The sequence below is a fragment of the Chinchilla lanigera genome, unplaced genomic scaffold, assembly GCF_000276665.1.
Source record: "Chinchilla lanigera isolate Chin_1 unplaced genomic scaffold, ChiLan1.0 scaffold00030, whole genome shotgun sequence".
Lineage (NCBI taxonomy): Eukaryota > Metazoa > Chordata > Mammalia > Rodentia > Chinchillidae > Chinchilla > Chinchilla lanigera.
Genome location: NW_004955431.1, coordinates 15550466 through 15569047, shown reverse-complemented (window position 1 = coordinate 15569047; position 18582 = coordinate 15550466). Strand labels below are relative to the sequence as shown.

General features: G+C 38.1%; 1 protein-coding gene across 4 annotated transcripts in view; it reads right to left on the bottom strand.

The window, feature by feature from the left end:
• Positions 1–18582, bottom strand: part of Katnal1 (katanin p60 subunit A-like 1) — an 82592-nt gene that overhangs the window by 47576 nt on the left and 16434 nt on the right. For all 4 annotated transcript variants that reach the window (XM_005387747.2, XM_005387748.2, XM_005387749.2 and 1 more), the window contains exons 2-3: positions 13937–14109; positions 10651–10811 (exon numbers count right to left, since the gene is read on the bottom strand). In XM_005387747.2, coding sequence (XP_005387804.1) covers positions 10651–10811; positions 13937–14098 — 323 coding nt within the window. In that variant the 5' untranslated portion in view covers positions 14099–14109. The remainder of the gene's footprint in view (positions 1–10650; positions 10812–13936; positions 14110–18582) is intronic.

The window sequence follows — 18582 nt, the reverse complement described above, 5'->3', positions numbered from 1 at the left end:
ATGCACTAAATTAAAGTCAAAATGGATTAAAGATCTAAGTATTAAAACAGAAACACTAAATTTATTGGAAGAGAAAGCAGGTAGAAATCTTGACGACATGGGGCAGGCAGAGAGTATATGAACAAAAACTAAACTGCATGGGAAATACTTCAAAGAATCAACAACTGGGATCTCATCTTACTGAAAAGTTTTTGCATATCTAAAGAAATCACCAATAAAGTAAAAAGAAAACCCAAGAATTGGGAAACCATTTTGGCCAACTGCCCCTCAGAAAAAGGAATTCTATCTAGGACATATAAAGAATTAAAAAAAATCAGGCCCCCCAAATTCAAACACCCAATTCAAAAATGGGCATCTGAGATGAATACACACTTCTCTAATGAAGAGATACTAATGGCGAATAAATACATGAAAAAATGTTCAACATCATTAGTCATTCAAGAAATGCAAATTAAAACAACACTGAGATTCCATCTCAGCCCAGAAAGAATGGCTATCATCAAGAAATCAATGAAAAACAAATGCTGGAGAGGCTGTGGGGAGGAAGGAACCCTTCTCAACTGCTGGTGGGAGTGTATATTGGTGAAACCACTGTGAAAATCAGTTTGGAGATTCCTCACAAAACTAGGATTGGAAGTCCCATTTAACCCAGCTATTCCCCTTCTGGGTATTCTCCCAGAAAAATTAAGACATCATATCACAGCAATGTATGTGCACCCATGTTTATAGCAGCACAATTTGTTATAGCTAAATCTTGGAAACAACCCAGATGCGCATCCACTGAGGAATGGATAAAAAAGATGCAGTATTTTTATACAATGCAGTATTACTCAGCTATTAAAAAAGACAAACTCTAGACTTTTGTAGGTAAATGGATGCAACTAGAGACCATACTCATAAGTGAAATAAATCTGACCCACATGTGTAAATATCATATTGTCTCCTTCGTGTAGGAATCTGAAACACTAGGTAAAACTCAAAATGTACAACAGATGATAGGAAAGGGCAAGAAATTGCTCAAAGGAAGGAATGACTGGTGTGAAGGAAAGAAGAAAAAATAAAGAAGGAAGGCAAAATATAAATATATATATGAATAGCTGCAACAACTGTATTGCTGATGTCTGATGGTGTATTGAAATGAACAGTTAATGCTTACAATTTTTTATGTTCTACATGCTTGTGTCTGGTGGTCTGAGTAACTGATTTGAAGGTAACAATATGCAATGGAATTACAATGGTGAACTCCTACCATCTTGTCTAGTGAAACTCTGTATTATCTCTAATGTTTTATCTAATAATTATTTTCTTATTCTCTTTAATGGTTTGAGCAATCTTCCATTCTTACATCTGGTAATCTGAGCAAGTAGTTGAGGATGGTGATATGTAATGTAACAACCACTGTTAATTCATATTATTTTGTCTTGAAACCCTGTATCACTTTAAATGTTCTTGCTTTGATTCATTTATGTTTGTGATACTGGTATGCTGCTACTGTTCTGTTTTTTGTTTGTTTCTCATTTACTACTCTCTTTAAAATTAAAAAAAAAAAAGCTTTATTTGGCTCACAGTTTGTAGAGGTTTCAGTCCATAGTTAGCTGGCTCCAAGGCACAGTGGCATGGCAGAGGGGCATCACTGAGGAGACAGTTCATAGTGTGGCAGGGCAGCAAGAAGACAGCAACTACCAAGTGATGGCAGCAACAAAAGCAGCAGCAAGCCTTCTTTCTATCACTTATATTCCATCCAGATCACCTGCCCTTTGGGTAGGTAGCAGTCACATCCAGGGTAGGGCACACTTAAGCCCAGCATCACATCAGTAACTCCAGAATCACATCCTTAATCACAACATCACACAACCTAGATCCAGCCACCTCCAAAAAGACCCATCTGTAGCCATATGAGACTTGGGGGGAGATCTAGATACAAGCTATAACATTCTGCTCCTGGCCCACAAAAGCCTCAAGTGCCTTCCTTTCTACAAAATGCATTCAGTCCATCTCTAAGAGTCATCAAAGGCTGGGGATTTAGCTCAGCGGCAAAAGCGCCTGCCTGGCAAGCGCAAGGTCGTGAGTTCGGTTCCTGGTACCGGAGAAAAACCAAAAACCAAAAAAAAAAAAGAAACGATTCCAAGAGTCATCAAAGTCCTAACAGTTTCAGTGTCGCTGAAAAGTCCAAGTCCAAAGTCTCCTCTGAGATTTAAGGCAAACGCAGCTGTGAGCTCTGTACCAGTGAAAAGAAAGTTAAACATTTCCAACATGTAATAGCACAAGACAAACATTACCATTCCAAAAGGTACAAATACAGGGGCAGAAAGGAACAAGACCAAAGCCAGTCCAAAATCCAGCAGAGCAAACATTAAGTCCCCTACTTCCATGTCCAGAATTCAGTGCAATCTGCGGCAAGATGTGAACTCCAAATGGCTTGAGTAGAACTGTCCCTATGACACTGCTGATGGTTGTAGCTCCCATGGCTTTTAAGATTTGCTTACTCCTTTGCAGCTTTCCTTAGAACAACCCACATTCCTGGCTTCTCTAACCTTCTGGGGTCTCCACTGCACCTTCAGCTTCACATTCACAACTTCACAAACTGCACTGTCAGGAGCATACTGTTGGGCCTCCTAGTCCTTGTTTTCAAATCTAGGTGGAAGCCTTCCTGACCCCACAACTGTTGCATTCTGCATGCACCTAAAACTAGCACCACATGAATGATGCCATGGCCTGCTGCCAGTGGGAGCAGTAGCTAGGCTTCCTTCTCTCTTGTGTGTAGGGGTCAAATGCCTGGACTGCTGAGCACTCGGAACCCAACCCCAAGGAACACATTCTCTAGGCTGCAGCCATTCTGGAAAAAGGTGCTCTGAGGCTCTCTTCTCAAAACAAATTCTGCAGCTTTCTTTTCGAAGCAAATTCTTTCAACTTTACAATCTTCAGGCTGCAAAGGCTGGAGTCCTGCTGGTTCCTGTGTGTCCTCAAGCCTTATTTTCTATTATCCTGTTTCTTCTTAGCAACCAAGTTCTTCTCTGTTTTATCTTGCAGTCTGCAGCTTTACTAGAGCTTCCTTTCTGGCCAGACTCAAAATGTCTTTAATCATTCTGCTGGCCTCTTTGCTGTTGATTCTCAACACAGACCTGGCTAAAAGCCCCCAATAGTAGCTATGCCAGTGCCTCTACATTAGCCTGCCTTGAAATTACTTCTGCCAGATTATTTAGTCCTCTACTCTTAATCTCAGTCTCAGCCCAAGTCTCTGAAGAAGAACAAAATGGAGACAAATTTTCTGCTAAAGCATAATGACATGATCTAGACTCCAACAGCCAGTAAAGTTGTTCTTCCCACAAGGAACCCACTCTTGCTACCAAAATCTGTATCAGTGCTCTCTAGAGAAAATGATTTAATGCAAGGTGAAGGTAAAGATTGGAACTCCTCAAACGAAACAGAAGGGAGCCTTCCTTCTTCATTTCCTCTTTGTATCAGTCAGGGTTTTACTAGAGAAACAGATATAATACAAGATGTACAAATGTGTGAGAAGTTAAAAGACTGGCTTATGATGGTCAGCCACAGAGTTGGGTGAGAAAGTGTGCAGAGGGTGTCTGCACCCTGGAGATTGAAGGATTCAGTCCAAAGTCTGGAGTTCACCGCAGTGTTCTGTGCAAGTTCATATCAGGAGGCTGATGGGTCTGCCACAGAAGGCTGATCAGTCTACACCAAAAGGCTGAAGGATCCAAGTCAGAAGCTAAAGTCTGCTGTATAAGCCAGAAGATGACATCCAAGCTTAACGCAAAGACTGGAGCTCCTCCAAAGAATGGAAGCCCGTCTGTCCTTCCTCACTTCCCTTTTATTCCAGCCAGGTGATGAGCCACCCTAGAGTGGGTTCTCTATATCCTAGGTGTGTTGGTTTGGGGCTTATTTTTGCAAGAGAAAAAATATAATACAGGACACATACTTTATAAGATTATTTATAATAGTCACCCAAAGAATAATAAACGAAAGAGTGCAGGCAATTTGTCCACAAACCAAGACCAAGGAAATTAGCCAGGGGCCTGGATCCCACGGTAATGTCCTGCATGAGTCCAGTTTAAGACCTAGAGCTCAGAACAATGCTTCCCACGAATCCAACTGGAAGCCCAGGGCCCGTTACAATATCTCATGCAGGCCTGTTTCATGGATCTGTGCTGGGAAGGCCCAAAGGTCAGTGCTGGAATCTAGAAAGTCTGTGCCAGCAGGATGAAGGATCTGTGCTAGCAGGCTCAGGGATCTGCACTGGAGCCAGGAAGTGATGCTCAAAGTACGAACCAGAGGTCCCCCGAAAGGTCATCCTCAGCAACAGTGAGGTCCTGAGCTCCTCCAATGATCAAGATGGCCAAGCTCCCATCAGGGAAGCCAATGCAGCAAGCTTTGTTAGGAGACTGAGCTGTGCACCTTCTTCCCCTCCAGAGCCAGGAAGTGATGCTCAGAGTGAGGACTAGAGCTCCCCAAAGTGAACCAAAGCCATTCTCAGTACCAACAAGGTCCCAAGCTCCTCAAAGGATGAAAACAGCCAAGCCCATCAGGAAAGCTGGCATGACAAGCTTCTCCAAAACAACCAACAGCTCCTGACAGCTTCTGTCAGCTCCAACAGCCTCTCTCCATTCCCAAAAGCCTTTTTTTCTTCTCCAGGTCTGCCTCTTATGCTACTGGCAACAGTCCTCAGGTGTGCCTCCCACACCCAGCACCACGCTTAGTCAGTTCAGCTGGGGGTTACAAGTTGACTACCAGTCATCAATCCACTACACTAGGGTACAGAATTGCTGAGCCCATCTAGTTAAGCTTCTAAACTTCTCAAGTTAACACAATATATCAACCACTAGAATCCATCCCTTATCAACTTGGCAACCAGACACATTTCCTTAAACCACAGTCTCTAATAGTAGATTTGGGAAAAGTTAACATATCTTGGTCTATTCAGATTTACATTAATATAATAATTGCAAATATACAATTCTTATCACATCCATCCCCACACCAAAAGCGAAATATTCAAAGGGTGACCAAACTTTAAGGTTAAAATCACAATACTTTGACTAATTAACCTGATTACAAACATATATCTAGAAACATTAAAATCGTATTAAAAGAACTATTACAATCACAGTCCTTGATTCCCATTAACTTTTAACAAGGCATGGCAAGACTAAAAAACAAAACTCTCCTGCAATCTTCAGGTGAAAGGCTTTAGTTTATTTTTCTATTGTCCTGTTCCTTTTTAACAACCAAGTTCTCCTCTGTTTTATCCTTGCAACCCACAGTGCCACTACAGCCCCACCCCTCCCTGGCCAAATGTTTCACATCACCTTGCTGGCTCTTTGCTCTTAATTTCCAACATAAATCTGGCCAAAAGCTCTCAACAATAACTATGCCACCATCCCAACAGTAGATGGCACTGAAATTTTTCTGTCACCCAGGCAATATTTCTAAACACAAGCAAAATGCAGACCATCTTTCTACCAAAGCACAATATCCTACCTGGGATCTCGCAGCCAAATGCAGTCCTTCCCAATAGAAGCCTCCTGAACTTCATCTTAATCAGCAGCATTCCCATCAGTACTCTGATTTCCCAGGCTCTGACCAGAGTCTCCAACATAGTTTACAGCATACAGGGGCTGCCTCTTTGGCCAGTCTCTCAAAACTTTTCCAAATTAATTCCCAAGGATCTTAAGTCACATGGCCAGGCAACACCACAGCAATGACCCCACTCTCCTGGTGCCAATTTTGTTGTAGTCAGGGTTTGCAAAGGAAAACAATTGAATACAGGATACATAATTTATAAGATTATTTTACAGTCGTCACTCAAAGAGTCAAGTACAAGAGTACAGGAAATCCGTCCACACACTAAACACCCAAAGAATCTAGCTGATGGCCTGGATCCCATGGCAATGTCCTGCATAAGTCTATCTGGAGACCTAGATTCCATTACAATGCCCCGGGTCCAACTGGAGGCCAAGAGCCCATAATGTCTCATGCATGCCTGTTTCAAGGATCTGTGCTGGGAAGGCCCCAAGATCAGTAGTAGAAGCTAGAAATGATCATACTTCCAAAACTAATACACAGATTTAATGCAATCTCCATCAAAATACCAATAGAATTTCTCACAAAACTAGAAAAAACAATTCCAAAACCCATTAGACCAGAAGAGACCTAGAAGAGCAAAAGCAATCCAATGCAATAAAGGTAAAGCAGGAGACATCACACTCCTGGATTTCAAGTTATATTACAAAGCTACAGTGATAAAACAACAACATGATAGTGGCACAAAAATAACACGTAGATCAACGAAACAGAACAAAGGATGTAGAAACAACCCCAAGGACATTCAACTATATAATCTTTGACAAGGGGACCAAAAACACACGGAGAAATGGTAGACTATAACAAATGGGAGAACTGGCTATCCACATGATGAAGTCTGACTCTAGACTCATATCTCTCATCACATACTAAACTAAAATCAAAATGGATCCAAGATGTAAATATTAAAACAGAAATTCTTAACCTGATGGAAGATAAAATAGGTAAATCTCTTGAAGACATAGGCACAGGTAAAAAATTTCTGAACAGAACCCCAAATGTAAAAAAAAAAGTCAAGAATCACCCAATGGGACTATATCAAATTAAAAAGCTTGTGCAGAGCAAAGGAAACAACCAACAGTGAAAAGACAACCTACAGAATGGGAAAAAAATTTTGTCAGCTATGCCTCAAATGGAGGACTAATACCTAGAATATATAAAGAACTAAAAAATTAACCCCCCCCAAATAAAAAGACCAAATCAAAAACTGAGCAACTGAAATGAACAGACACTTCTCAGAAGAAGCAATACAAACAGCCAATAACTACATTGAAAAAAAATGTTCAATACTGCTGGCCATTAAAGAGATGTAAATTAAAACAAGAAATCACATTAAGAAAGAATGGCTATCATCAAGAAATCAAAACAAATGTTGCCAAGGCTCTGAGGAAAAAGAAACCTTTCTACATTATTGGTTGGAATGTAAGCTACTATAACCACTATGGAAATTTCTCAAAAATCTAAAATTAGAAATTCCATTTGTCCCAGATACTCCCTTTCTAGATATCTTCCTACAAGAGTTAAAGATATCATATTACAGTGATACAGTACATGCATACCTATGTTTACAGCAGCATAATTTCTAATATCAAAATCCTGGAAGCAGTTTATATGTCCGTCCACAGATGAAAGGATAAAAAAATTTGATCTTTATGCATAATGGAGTACTACTCCACTATAAAGGAGAATAACACTTGAGTCATTTGTAGAAAAATGGATGCATGTTGAGACCTTAATGTTAACTGAAATAAATCATACACAGTACCTGAAATATCACCCGGTTTGTCTTGCAAACCATGAGAAACCCAAAGTATAAATAGGTATTTATGAGAAACCCAAAGTATAGATAAATTACAGAGCAAAATAAATGAGAGGTAAGAGAAAACAGAGAGGTCTTTTGCAAAAGGGAAGCAGACCAAGAGACGGAGGGAGAAGGGAGTGGAGCAAAGAACACAAAAAGAATTAAGATGTTTTATGCATATGTGTCTAGTTCTCATGAAGAATTTAATTTTTCTCCAAACATGTATTAATAAAAATAAATAAATGAAATTGTTACTCTCGGGGCTGGAGATTTAGCTCAGCAGCAAAAGCGCCTGCCTGGCAAGCGCAAGGTCGTGAGTTCGGTTCCCGGTACCGGAGAAAAACCAAAAAAAAAAAAAAAAAAGAAAGAAATTGTTACTCTCTTGCTATTTAGGTGAAAGAATACCGCAGTACTTTATATCAGAATTGAGAATTAATTTTAATTATTACACGCTATTTTTACCTTACACATGAAATTCTCTTTTTTAATTCTATGACACAGAGATTCCCATTTTGCAGACAATGAACATAATGTCTAGAGAAGTTAAATAAATCGAAGGCGTAAAGTAAGCAGGTGTCAGAAGCAGGATTCAAAGCCAGACCTCATGAACTTAAACCAAATGTTTTTTCAAGAACTACAACCAGTACTCATTATCTGTAGATGAAATTTTACATTTGCTTTGAGTGACCCAAAGAAGAAATTTGCAAAAGGAGAAAATAGTGTACGATTCTAATTCCCCATAACTTTTAATGTAATTTTCAGATTTTAAAATTTACTTATTTTATCAGCTCTTGCACACATTCCTAGCTACAAATCAGTATAAAGTTTATTTATCATTTGCCTTACATATGTCACTAACACTATTAACTGATGAGACCTGTTCTGTTTACATAAACATTTTATTCATGAAGTCTGAAGCTACTACTCCCATGTTATTCTTCACATATTAAGCACAATTCCTTGTCTTGTAAAATTACCTACAGTTGTTGGATTATTTTCTGATTGCCACTGATATATGTGGGAAACAGGATTTTTTTCCCCAGGTAACATACAGTGTTAGATTTGCTTTTCTGATTCACACAAGTACAACAGCTTTACATTACAGAAACTTTTATTACCACAAAGAATGTAGTCATTATGTATCTCTAAATTGTACCAATAAACTTAATAAAAAAACCAAACTTTTAAAAATGTAGCATGGAGAAAAAAGTCTGTTCATCTTTCTATTTTTACTACAAAAAAGGATTTAAAAGTATATACATGTGTCTATAAATCAAATCTATATTATGGGGAGGTAAGGAAGAACAAAGAAAAGGAAGAAACAGTGCAAGTGTTTTTCTAACGACAAGTTTCCAAGTTAGTATTCACAAATGAGAAAATGTTATCCATAATTTCTGTTCCATTTTTTTTGTTCAATTAGCTATTATACCTATATTTAAATTTACTGTCAGCTTTAAGCTTAAAACTGGAAGTATACTTCAGAATTACTCTTTTTCAGAAAAACATTTCATTATATACACAGAAAAATTTCAAGTTCTAATAGATCACAGCGTCATTATTTCTTTTTCCAGTACTTACTTTGGGACTTCCATGGTAATAATGCTATCACTCATGACACAAGTCCTTTTCAGGGATCAATGTTACCTTCTCCAAAACACCTAAATGTGGTTACATCAAAAAACAACTACACTGCCCCTCAAAAGAAATCTCAGCTAGTGTTTTTACCAGAGAAACAAAAATATCTGTAATGCACTGCAAAAAGCCTTGAAACAATAAATTAACCACTTTTCACAGTCCTTTAAATGTTTTTAGAAAACTTCAAGAGACCAGTTAAATAACATGTCACAGTCACTAACCAAAGGAAAACTTACTTTCTATGGTGCAATACTTTGGCCACAATACCGCTTCACAATAAAGCACACAGAAAGCCAGAAACACCTAACCAGAGACCCCAGTGTAGCCAAATTTATAAACTAGGGTGTTATGGACTGCGTCTAGAGGTCCCTCCAAAGCCTCATGGGGTCATAGGTGGGGCTTTTTCAGGGGTGTCTGGGTCTAGAGTATGTGATGCTAGGATTAAGGGTGTGTGATTACTAAATTAGTCCACTGACTGGCTTGGTACAGTTCTGGGTAGGATTAAGGGTGTCTCACCCTAGCGTGAGTGCCACCTAAGAGCAGGTAGCCTGGATAATACATAAGGGACAGAAAGAGGGCTAGTGCGGTCACTTGTTGCTTGCTGCTGGTAGTTTGTCGCCTTGCTGACTTTCGCCTGCCCTGATCCAACAAGAACTGTTTCTCCGCTGTGAGGCCCCTCTGCCATGCTACCCTACCTTGGACCCAGCTGGCTATGACCTGAAACCGCTACAAACTGTAAGATGAATAACCTTTCCTCCTTCAACTTTGGGTGTCAGGTATTTTGGCTCAGCGACGAAAAGACTAAGACATGGGGTATCCCACGCCTCAGGCTTCTCACTTGTAAAGTTAATGGAATTAGTCACTCAGCTAAATACCTACTGTGCACCAAATCCCGTGTTACCAATGGAAGTTTCTTATTTGCTTTTTGAGTAAATAAACCCATGTTCCTAATTTTGTGGAGATATAAATAAATGCAACATGATTACTGCTTTGAACGAAACAAACACTTGGGCAAATTGAGAGAGCTTGCAAAGGGGGTAATCAGTGGAGCACAGAATTGAAGAACGAGCGGCTGAGAGATGGGAATTCTAGGTTCCGCCTTAACGAAAGAACACACGGTGTGCACACAAGAAAACAAGACGAGAGAGGGTTAGTGCAGATGACGTACAGGCTTGTACATGAAATCTGACCTTTAAGTAGCGATAAGCCGCTTAAACATTGCCCGTAAAGCTCCTTTTACACTAACACTTTGGAAACTGGCTGCAGGTCCAATCTGATGAATTTAATTCTTAGTTGTTAGTCTCCTCAAGCAAACAAAGCAAAACAAAACAAAACTATCCAAGTTTCAATGCTGATACGAAACCTAAAAGACCTCTCTTAACTGATAATTTTTAGGACATCTACTAATATGCCAGTAGTAAAGCATTCTAAAAGCCAGACATGACAAGTGATTTACTTCTGCTTTTTATCAAATACAAACTGAACGTATAAGGTGTGAAAATTATAAACAGATACTCAATTTGTAAGCCCCCCAAAATACTTTTTCATACTTGAATCAAGTAAAGCTTTACTCTGAGAACCAATCACCTGGAAGAAAGGGAATATTAAGTCCCATTTACCTGTGCTCTGCAGGAACAGGAGGCGGCCAGACAGCAGGGTCTCTAAGTGGTTCATCTTGACAGGATACAGGGAAATCTGGGGGCTTGTCGATTTTAAAACTTTCTAACGTGTTGACAATACTTTTAACTTGTTCATATTCTTCTAATAATTCTTGCCGAACCTTAAAAAAAATAGCCTTTATGCTACAATTGTTTAAAGTTCATATAAATTGTAAATAGATACAAAAAGGCAAGTTTTCTTAAGGTCAAAGTATGCAAAAATGTGTCATTAAATCATACAAACATAAAAATACTAGAGACTTTATAGTCTTTATAGAGTAGAAACTGATTTGAAAAAGACATTATCTTTTCATAACAAATTATATATATTTTCCAAAATGGAACTCTATTTTACCTATAATGATAATCAATACAATTTAATCAATACAATTTAAATAACCATTCCCAGAAATCTATAGTTTTGCCAAATCTTTTTAACAAATTTGCAGATTCCAAAAACTCGTCAGCCAAAATTTCCTCCAGCATTTACTATCCCTATATCACTAAATATGAAATGCTTGTTCCAAGTGTCTAAAAGCCTGAAGCAGTATAATACCATAAACTACAGACTTCTGGTTTTCATGTAAATTTTTTCCCTATAATCTGATTCTTTCTGACTTGGTTTAAATTTTTTTTTTTTTGTCTTTTTGAGGCAGGGTCTTACTCTGCACTTAAGGCTAGCCTTGAGCTCACCTTGTAGCCCAGGCTGGCCCCGAACTTGCACCAATCCTCCTGCCTCAGCCTCTGAGTCTGGGAGTATAGGCATATGCCACCATGTCTGGCACGGTTTAAATTCTTTTAAGCACTAGGTAAAGTTTCTTTTGAGCTCAAGACAATATTTTTTTCTATGTTTAAAAAGCCTATCTGGCATCTTCCTCTGGAAAATACCAAATGGTAGATGACACAGGTGAAGGGGGAGGCCGAGGAGGCCCTGGAGCCCCTGCAGGCCAGGAATAGGAGGGGTGGCAGCTTCTGAGGAGGCTTTGGAAATAGCCTTCAAGGTCAGGGAGGCCACCAGGCTCACAGTGGTAAGGCCGAGGACAAGGAGTAGATTCTTGTCACCAAGCTGGGCCGGCTGGTGAAGGACATGAAGATCAAGTTCCTAAAGGAAATTTATCTCTTCTCCTTGCCCATCAAGGTGTCTGAGATTATTGACTTTCCTGGCCACACCTCTAAGGATGAAGCTCTGAAGATCATGTCTGCACAAAGCAAATTGGTGCTGGCCAGCAGGCCAGGTTCAGGACATTTGTCCCCACTGGAGACTACAATGATCTGGATGTAAAGTGCTCCGAGGAGATAGCCACTGCCACTTGAGGGACGATCATCCTGGCCAAGCTCCCCATTGTCCCTGTGCACACAGACTACAGTGGTAATGAGATCAGCAAGCCCCATACTGTCCCGTGCCAGCTAACAGATGCTATGGCTCTATACTGGTGCATCTGACCTTGCCCCAGAGGCACTGGTGTCATCTCAGCCCATGCCCAAGAAGCTGGGACAGTACTGATGAGTGCTGTGCTCTGCCAGGGACGGCACTGCCACTCTGGGCAACTCTGCCAAGGCCACCCTTGATGCCACCTCCAAGACCTACCTCTGAGAAGAGACTGTGTCCACCAAGTTTCCTTACCAGGAATCCCCTGACCAACCTGTGAAACCCCTACCAGTCTCTGTCCAGAGAATTCAAGTTCCAGCAGTGGCCACAACATAGGGGTTTTATACAAGAAGTATAAATGAATGAAATCTATCCAAAAAAAACCCCATCTGAATAGGTACTATGTGGAAATTATTGTGTTTCCAGATTCTGGACTCAAATTATCGAGAGTAAACAGATAAAGACTGAAAATTATATTTATAAATTCATTTTAACCATTTTATTTCTTTTTAATCAAAAAGCATATTTTACTACATAGCAGAATGTAAGAAATTTTCTTGTCTTGACCTTAAATACAGTGAAAAGAACATATGCAGAAGTTACAGAATCAAAGAAAAACCTAGGTAAAATTCAACTGTTAATATAAGCAATTATGTAATATACTAAACTAGGAGAAATGAAATTTGAGAATTGAAAGAAATACAATGAAATATATGAACAGAAATGGTCACCATCTAGCATGCACATGCACACACACACACACACACGCACACACACACACACACCTGCCTACTGGTAGTACAAAGAACAGAAGAATTAAAATTTCAGTTTGACTTAAGGCAAGTATGGTGTTCTCATTCTCACTTGGTAACACAAGCTGGAAAAGAAACCAAATTTACTCTCAAAACTTGGTAAAGCCCTAATTTCTGGAAAAATTTGAAGAAATACTTAAAAGCATTAACACATAAGATGGCAACTTCAAAGAAATGCTCGACTTTGTATTTTTAATTTTAAAAAGATTTTAAGTTTTAACAATAATTGAGGAAATTATAATTCAAGTTATTAACTGTACTATTATATATTCAAGTATGGTCAGAAGACAGCAAATGGATTAATGCTTTTTATTAGATTACTGACTCATTTGTATTTGTACAGAGCCTTTTAAAAAAAAAAAGTGTGCTGAAATGGGCCAAAATTACATGTAAAAAATGAAGAAAGGGTAAGCAGAAACGCTCTGTTTCAAATCGAACACACATGTGTAAATTGCTTCTCTCGTGTGAGAAACCGAAAGTGTAAATAAGGACCAAAATGTATAATAGATATTGTGAAATAGGAGGAAAATGTTCAAATGGGAAGAGGAACTAAGGAGCGGGGAGGGGGAAAGAAGAGGGAAAAGAAAAAAATGATGAAAGAGAAAGAAAAAATGGAAACAAAGACTTTGTAAGTAAGAAAGGGGAGAGGGGTTGAAGGGATGGGAGGGGAACAGGAAAAGAAAGAATCAAGATATATCACATACAGGTACAAATTCCCTATGAGGAATGTGATCCTATGTATACCGAAAATGTACCAATAAACTGAATTTTAAAAAAAGAGAAATACTCTATTAAAAAATTAATAATTAGGAAACTGATTATGAATATTTAAAAAAACTAAATAGATTCAATTCAAATTAAACACCTACAAAATATACTTCACTGAATATATGATCAAAAATATATAACATATTAGGTAGTTAAGACAGGAAATTATTCAGAGTACACTTGAAATATATTTCAGTATGCAGACAAAGAAGAAGCACTTACAGCATCTCCAGCTAACTTTATAACTAACTTCTCAAGTATAACAGACTGCTGCTGCCTTCTGCTCATGTGCGCTTACCTGATGCCATCTGCCTTTGATAGCTGGGTCTCTCACTGACTGGCAATGTCTCTGAATCTGCTGTATCACCCCCTGGTAATACACCATTGATGAGTCGTAATTTCCCAGAAGAGCATATTCTCTTCCTTTCTTTGCATTTTCACAAATTTCAGCCAAGTTCATCTTTCAGAGACCTAAACATAAAATATGATTGGAAAAAAATTTTAGCACTAACTTTAAAATATTTTTTCTTTAAAATATCTGCTTAAAGCTGTTCTGAAAGCCAAAATAGTTATCTTTCCTTCTTTGAGGTTATCTAAAACCATCTTATAATACTGAACCAAGTGTCCAATTTGGGAAGCATAAAGTGGATCACAAAAGCACACCCAATGGCATACCAGGGAGAGCAGAACTAAACTATTTATACATATGTAAATTTGATACTAGTTTTCCTTGCTCATTTATAGTTACTACAAGCTGTAATAGTAAAAATGAATCTGCCTTGTTCTAGTCAATTTATTCTTAACAACATATAGAAATATGAACATCATATAAATATATAAATATGCTATAGTTTCCACTGAGGCCAGCTAAAATCATGAAAATTAATTTTCAGCAAGATTTGTTTCAGTCCTGAGAATAAAATGCTATACTTAAGGAACAAATTCTGAAGAACAATCTACAGCTGTCCATGCATCATTTATATTAATGTAATTGCCCCATATAATTGAAATCCCTGAAGACCTATGAATTAAACTACCTGAGTCCTCCCTGCACCTCAACTTGTAAACTTCTGGCTCTGCAAATAACTATCATTAATCTTTTCTTTCTATGAGGTGCTAAGAAGAATACCGTATGAACCTCTGATTTCCACCAAAACCCTTCAGGCCAGTAATTCTGGCTCTTCTCCAGATCTTCCAAAAGTCCCTTAGAATCATTCAAAGATTCTGTCCAAAGATAATTTCTTCCCAAGACTACAAATATAAGAAGGCAAATGGTACAGAAGATGATACCCTGGGGAAGAGTTCAAATTGCCTTACTCTTACTACTCGTTGGAACAGAGAACCAATGAATATATATATAGTAGAAAAAGTATTTCTCTATGCCTTCTTGAGAGAATTAAATTTTGATTTGGGTAACCTGCCTCTTCCTGACTCTGAATATCATATATATTCTTAAGGGCTTTAAGAATTCCCCCTCAAAATTAATTATAACTAGTTCTACACATTTCAACTGACTCAAGAACATTCTTGAAATAACTGTATTTTTACATATTATTTGCCACTTATGCAACTATAAGTTCCTTAAAGACAACATTATGTTACTTGACAATCACAGCTGCAGCAAATAGTACGCTACTGTTACTAAGAAATGTCAATGTACTAATAACAGTACTACTACTGTTAGTAAGAAATGTCAATGTTTCAGGGGGTTCTTCTACCCACAAAATTCAGGACGATCACAGAAAGTCTCATCTTCAAATCTAGAACATTAATATGAAGTAGTAGGGTTTTATTACAGTGACAAGCTGTAATTAATAATCCAATAGAAACAAAACTGCTCCATAAATAATTTTCTTCAAAAATCACTGTGAGACACAATTAGCACTAATTCTGCTGAGTGCAGGTACACCACCACGTAGGGTAAAAATATCTTAATGTACAGAAATGGTCAAATTTCTTCTATCAAGGGCCAGAGCAGTAAACATTTAAGGTTTTGCGAACCAGTAAACAAAACGGAGGCTATGATACAAGTACCTATATGATGAGACAAAAATTTCTGTAATTTTTATTGATGAAATTCAAACTGTTAGTGGCAACAACCAAATATAGCTTTCTGTAGGACAGGTTTCCCACTGAAAAGAATAGGACTGTTATTAGGTCTAATATTTCACTGAGGACTCAAAGTTAGTGTTCTCTACCATCAAAATTCACAAATGTTCCTATGTTATTAGTGCTGATCTTTAAGTACATATTACATATTTCATCTTTGAAAATGTCTTTTTTCAAAAACTATCATATATGCAAATACTACTATAATTTCCATTTAGCATATATTCATTGTTTGGGAGGTAATGAAAGAATTTATTCTTCTTTTAGTATTTGCCTTTTATCTTGTCGTTTAGTTGCAAATTAATCACTTTCATTTAAAGGCTAAGTAAAGGGAACTGGACTACAGAGTTAAATGGATTTTTTAATATGGAAATTTCCTGTGCATTTCCATCAGTGTCTGAAAAACGCTGCTGAAACTAGTTTTAGCTCAAAAAAATTAATCTACAGCAACTCTGGGTGGGAACAGAGATCACACTTCTCTAACTTTTGACAGCAAGGAAAGCTATGTAAAATAGCTCGATATTACACGTGACTCAATCATTAATTAGTTGGCACTAAAATAACTTTACCACAGTAATCTCTTCAATATAAGCACTGTTTCGTTTGGTAATTTTAGACTGAATCAAGAAACATTGTTGCATCTGCAGCAAAAACCTATTTCTAAAGCCATTCAGCTTTCAATAATAGTCATTCAGAAAAATTTCAATCTTAGCCATGAGCTTAAAAGTTTCCAATAAAGCCTTCACACTACTAAGCCATCAGCCTGATGTCTGGGGAGGATACTCAGTTTCCATCTCTGACCAAGCTACATGGAACTTCCAGTGGCTAAGTCCGTAAGAACAAATGCTAACATTTCTAGCTCCTTACCATATAACACATTCACATACTATCTGCAAAATGCTTAAGAAACAACAATGAGTATCACAGATTTTAAATATCTCATGCATAGTTTCACAGCTTTATTAGCTTATTTCCGTTCTGCGTAATTGTTACCATCATTGGCTCTAACCTGTTGTGGCAGGTTCTTCTTCAGGTGGAACAGAGCTAGTGTGTGCTTAATTTTTTTGCAAACACCCTTGTCTGTAGTTGTCCGGCACACACAGTTCGTTAACACTAATTCTTCAGTAACTCCAAACTCAGCATTGCCATTTCAAATAAACAACTGAGCAGTATTGGTAACATCTGCCAACTCATCAAGGGCCAAGGAAAACCTCTCAGAATCATCTGTCTTATTTTTTTTAATTGATTAATGATGTCCTCAACTCTTCATGCAACTGTTCATGCCAAAAGGCTAACACTTATTTTAAAAAATTTATTTTCTCCAGGCACAATTCTGTGCCTGCTGCAATCCCAAATGATTTAGTTAATTCACTATTGGTAAATGACTTCCTTGCTCGGCTAACAAATGAGCTACTCAGGAATTTACTCCGTGTGCTACCTCATTTCCATGTTTTTTATTCTGTGAAGAAACTCTACCCGAGTAAGTTTTCTAATGTTTCTAACCATTACCTTCCTGTAAGTTGGAAATACTGTAATGAATTCTTATTCCGGTAACGTGGATATAGCTTGTGTTTCCCTTCAGCCCCAACTATAGTGCCACTGCATAATACACAAAATGCTTTGTTATCTACTCACACTTCACTGAACTTTAAGAGTATGAACATTCCTAGACTTATCACTCTTTCCTTGTGACACTATGGATATGCATGACAAAAAATAAAGCAAAATGTACGGTACTAGTAGGCACTTGAAATGCTGATTGTAGCGCACCAAGCAGCAGTGCACAGCAATGAGAATGCCACACGTCCCTGGCACAACTACGCAACTGTGCGATTCTAACACAAAAGCAGCCATGGAGAATATGTAAACAATTAACTGTGGCTCTGCAGTACTCCAATAAAACTTTATTTATAGACATTAAAATCTGACTTTCATTTAATTTCCACATGTCACAAAATGCTCTCTTGATTTTTTCAACCATTTATAGAATGTGAAAATCATTCCTTGTTCATAGCCCACTCAGAAACAGCATGCTATACATATTTGACGCCTGGGCTGCAGTTTCCTGCTTATGGCTTCTATCTAGAATCCAGAGGAGAAGCAAATTAAAAGCAAAAGTAGCAGAAGGAAGAGTAAGGAAATAAATCAATGAAATAAAAAACAGAAAAACAAAGAAATTTCAATATGGCCAAAAATAAGTTCTTCAGAAAGATCAATAAAATGAATAAACCCTCTAGTAAGACTGGCCAGGAAAAAGAAAAACACTATCAAAATCAGAATTAGGGGCTGGGGATTTAGCTCAGTGGCACAGAGCCTGCCTGGCAAGCGCAAGGTCGTGAGTTCAATTCCCGGTACCGGAGAAAAAAAAAAAATTAATGATAAGCCCCATAAATAGCAAGAGATTCTAAAAAACAGTGCTGTAAAAGAATAAAAAAAAAAAAAAAAAACACCAAAAAATATATATATAAAATCAGAATTAAAGGAGGACTATCACTACAGATTTTAGGAATACTTAAAGCTTAACGAAATGAGCAACTGTCCAACATACCACAGCTTACTTAGCAGAAACAGACGCTGGGGTGTGGTGACACACACCTGTAATCCCAGAATTTGGGAGTCTGAGGCAAGAGAATTGCAAATTAGTGAGCTGAAGGCCAGTCCGGACTACACAGTGAGACCCTGTCTTGAAGAGGAGGAGAAGGAAGATGAGGAAGGGGAAACGGGAAGGAAGAGGAAGAAGATGAGAAAGGAGGAGAAGGGGTAGGAAGGAGGAAAGGAGAAACAGACAGTAATCTGAATTGTCCTATCAACTGATGAAACCTCCCCACCTTATCT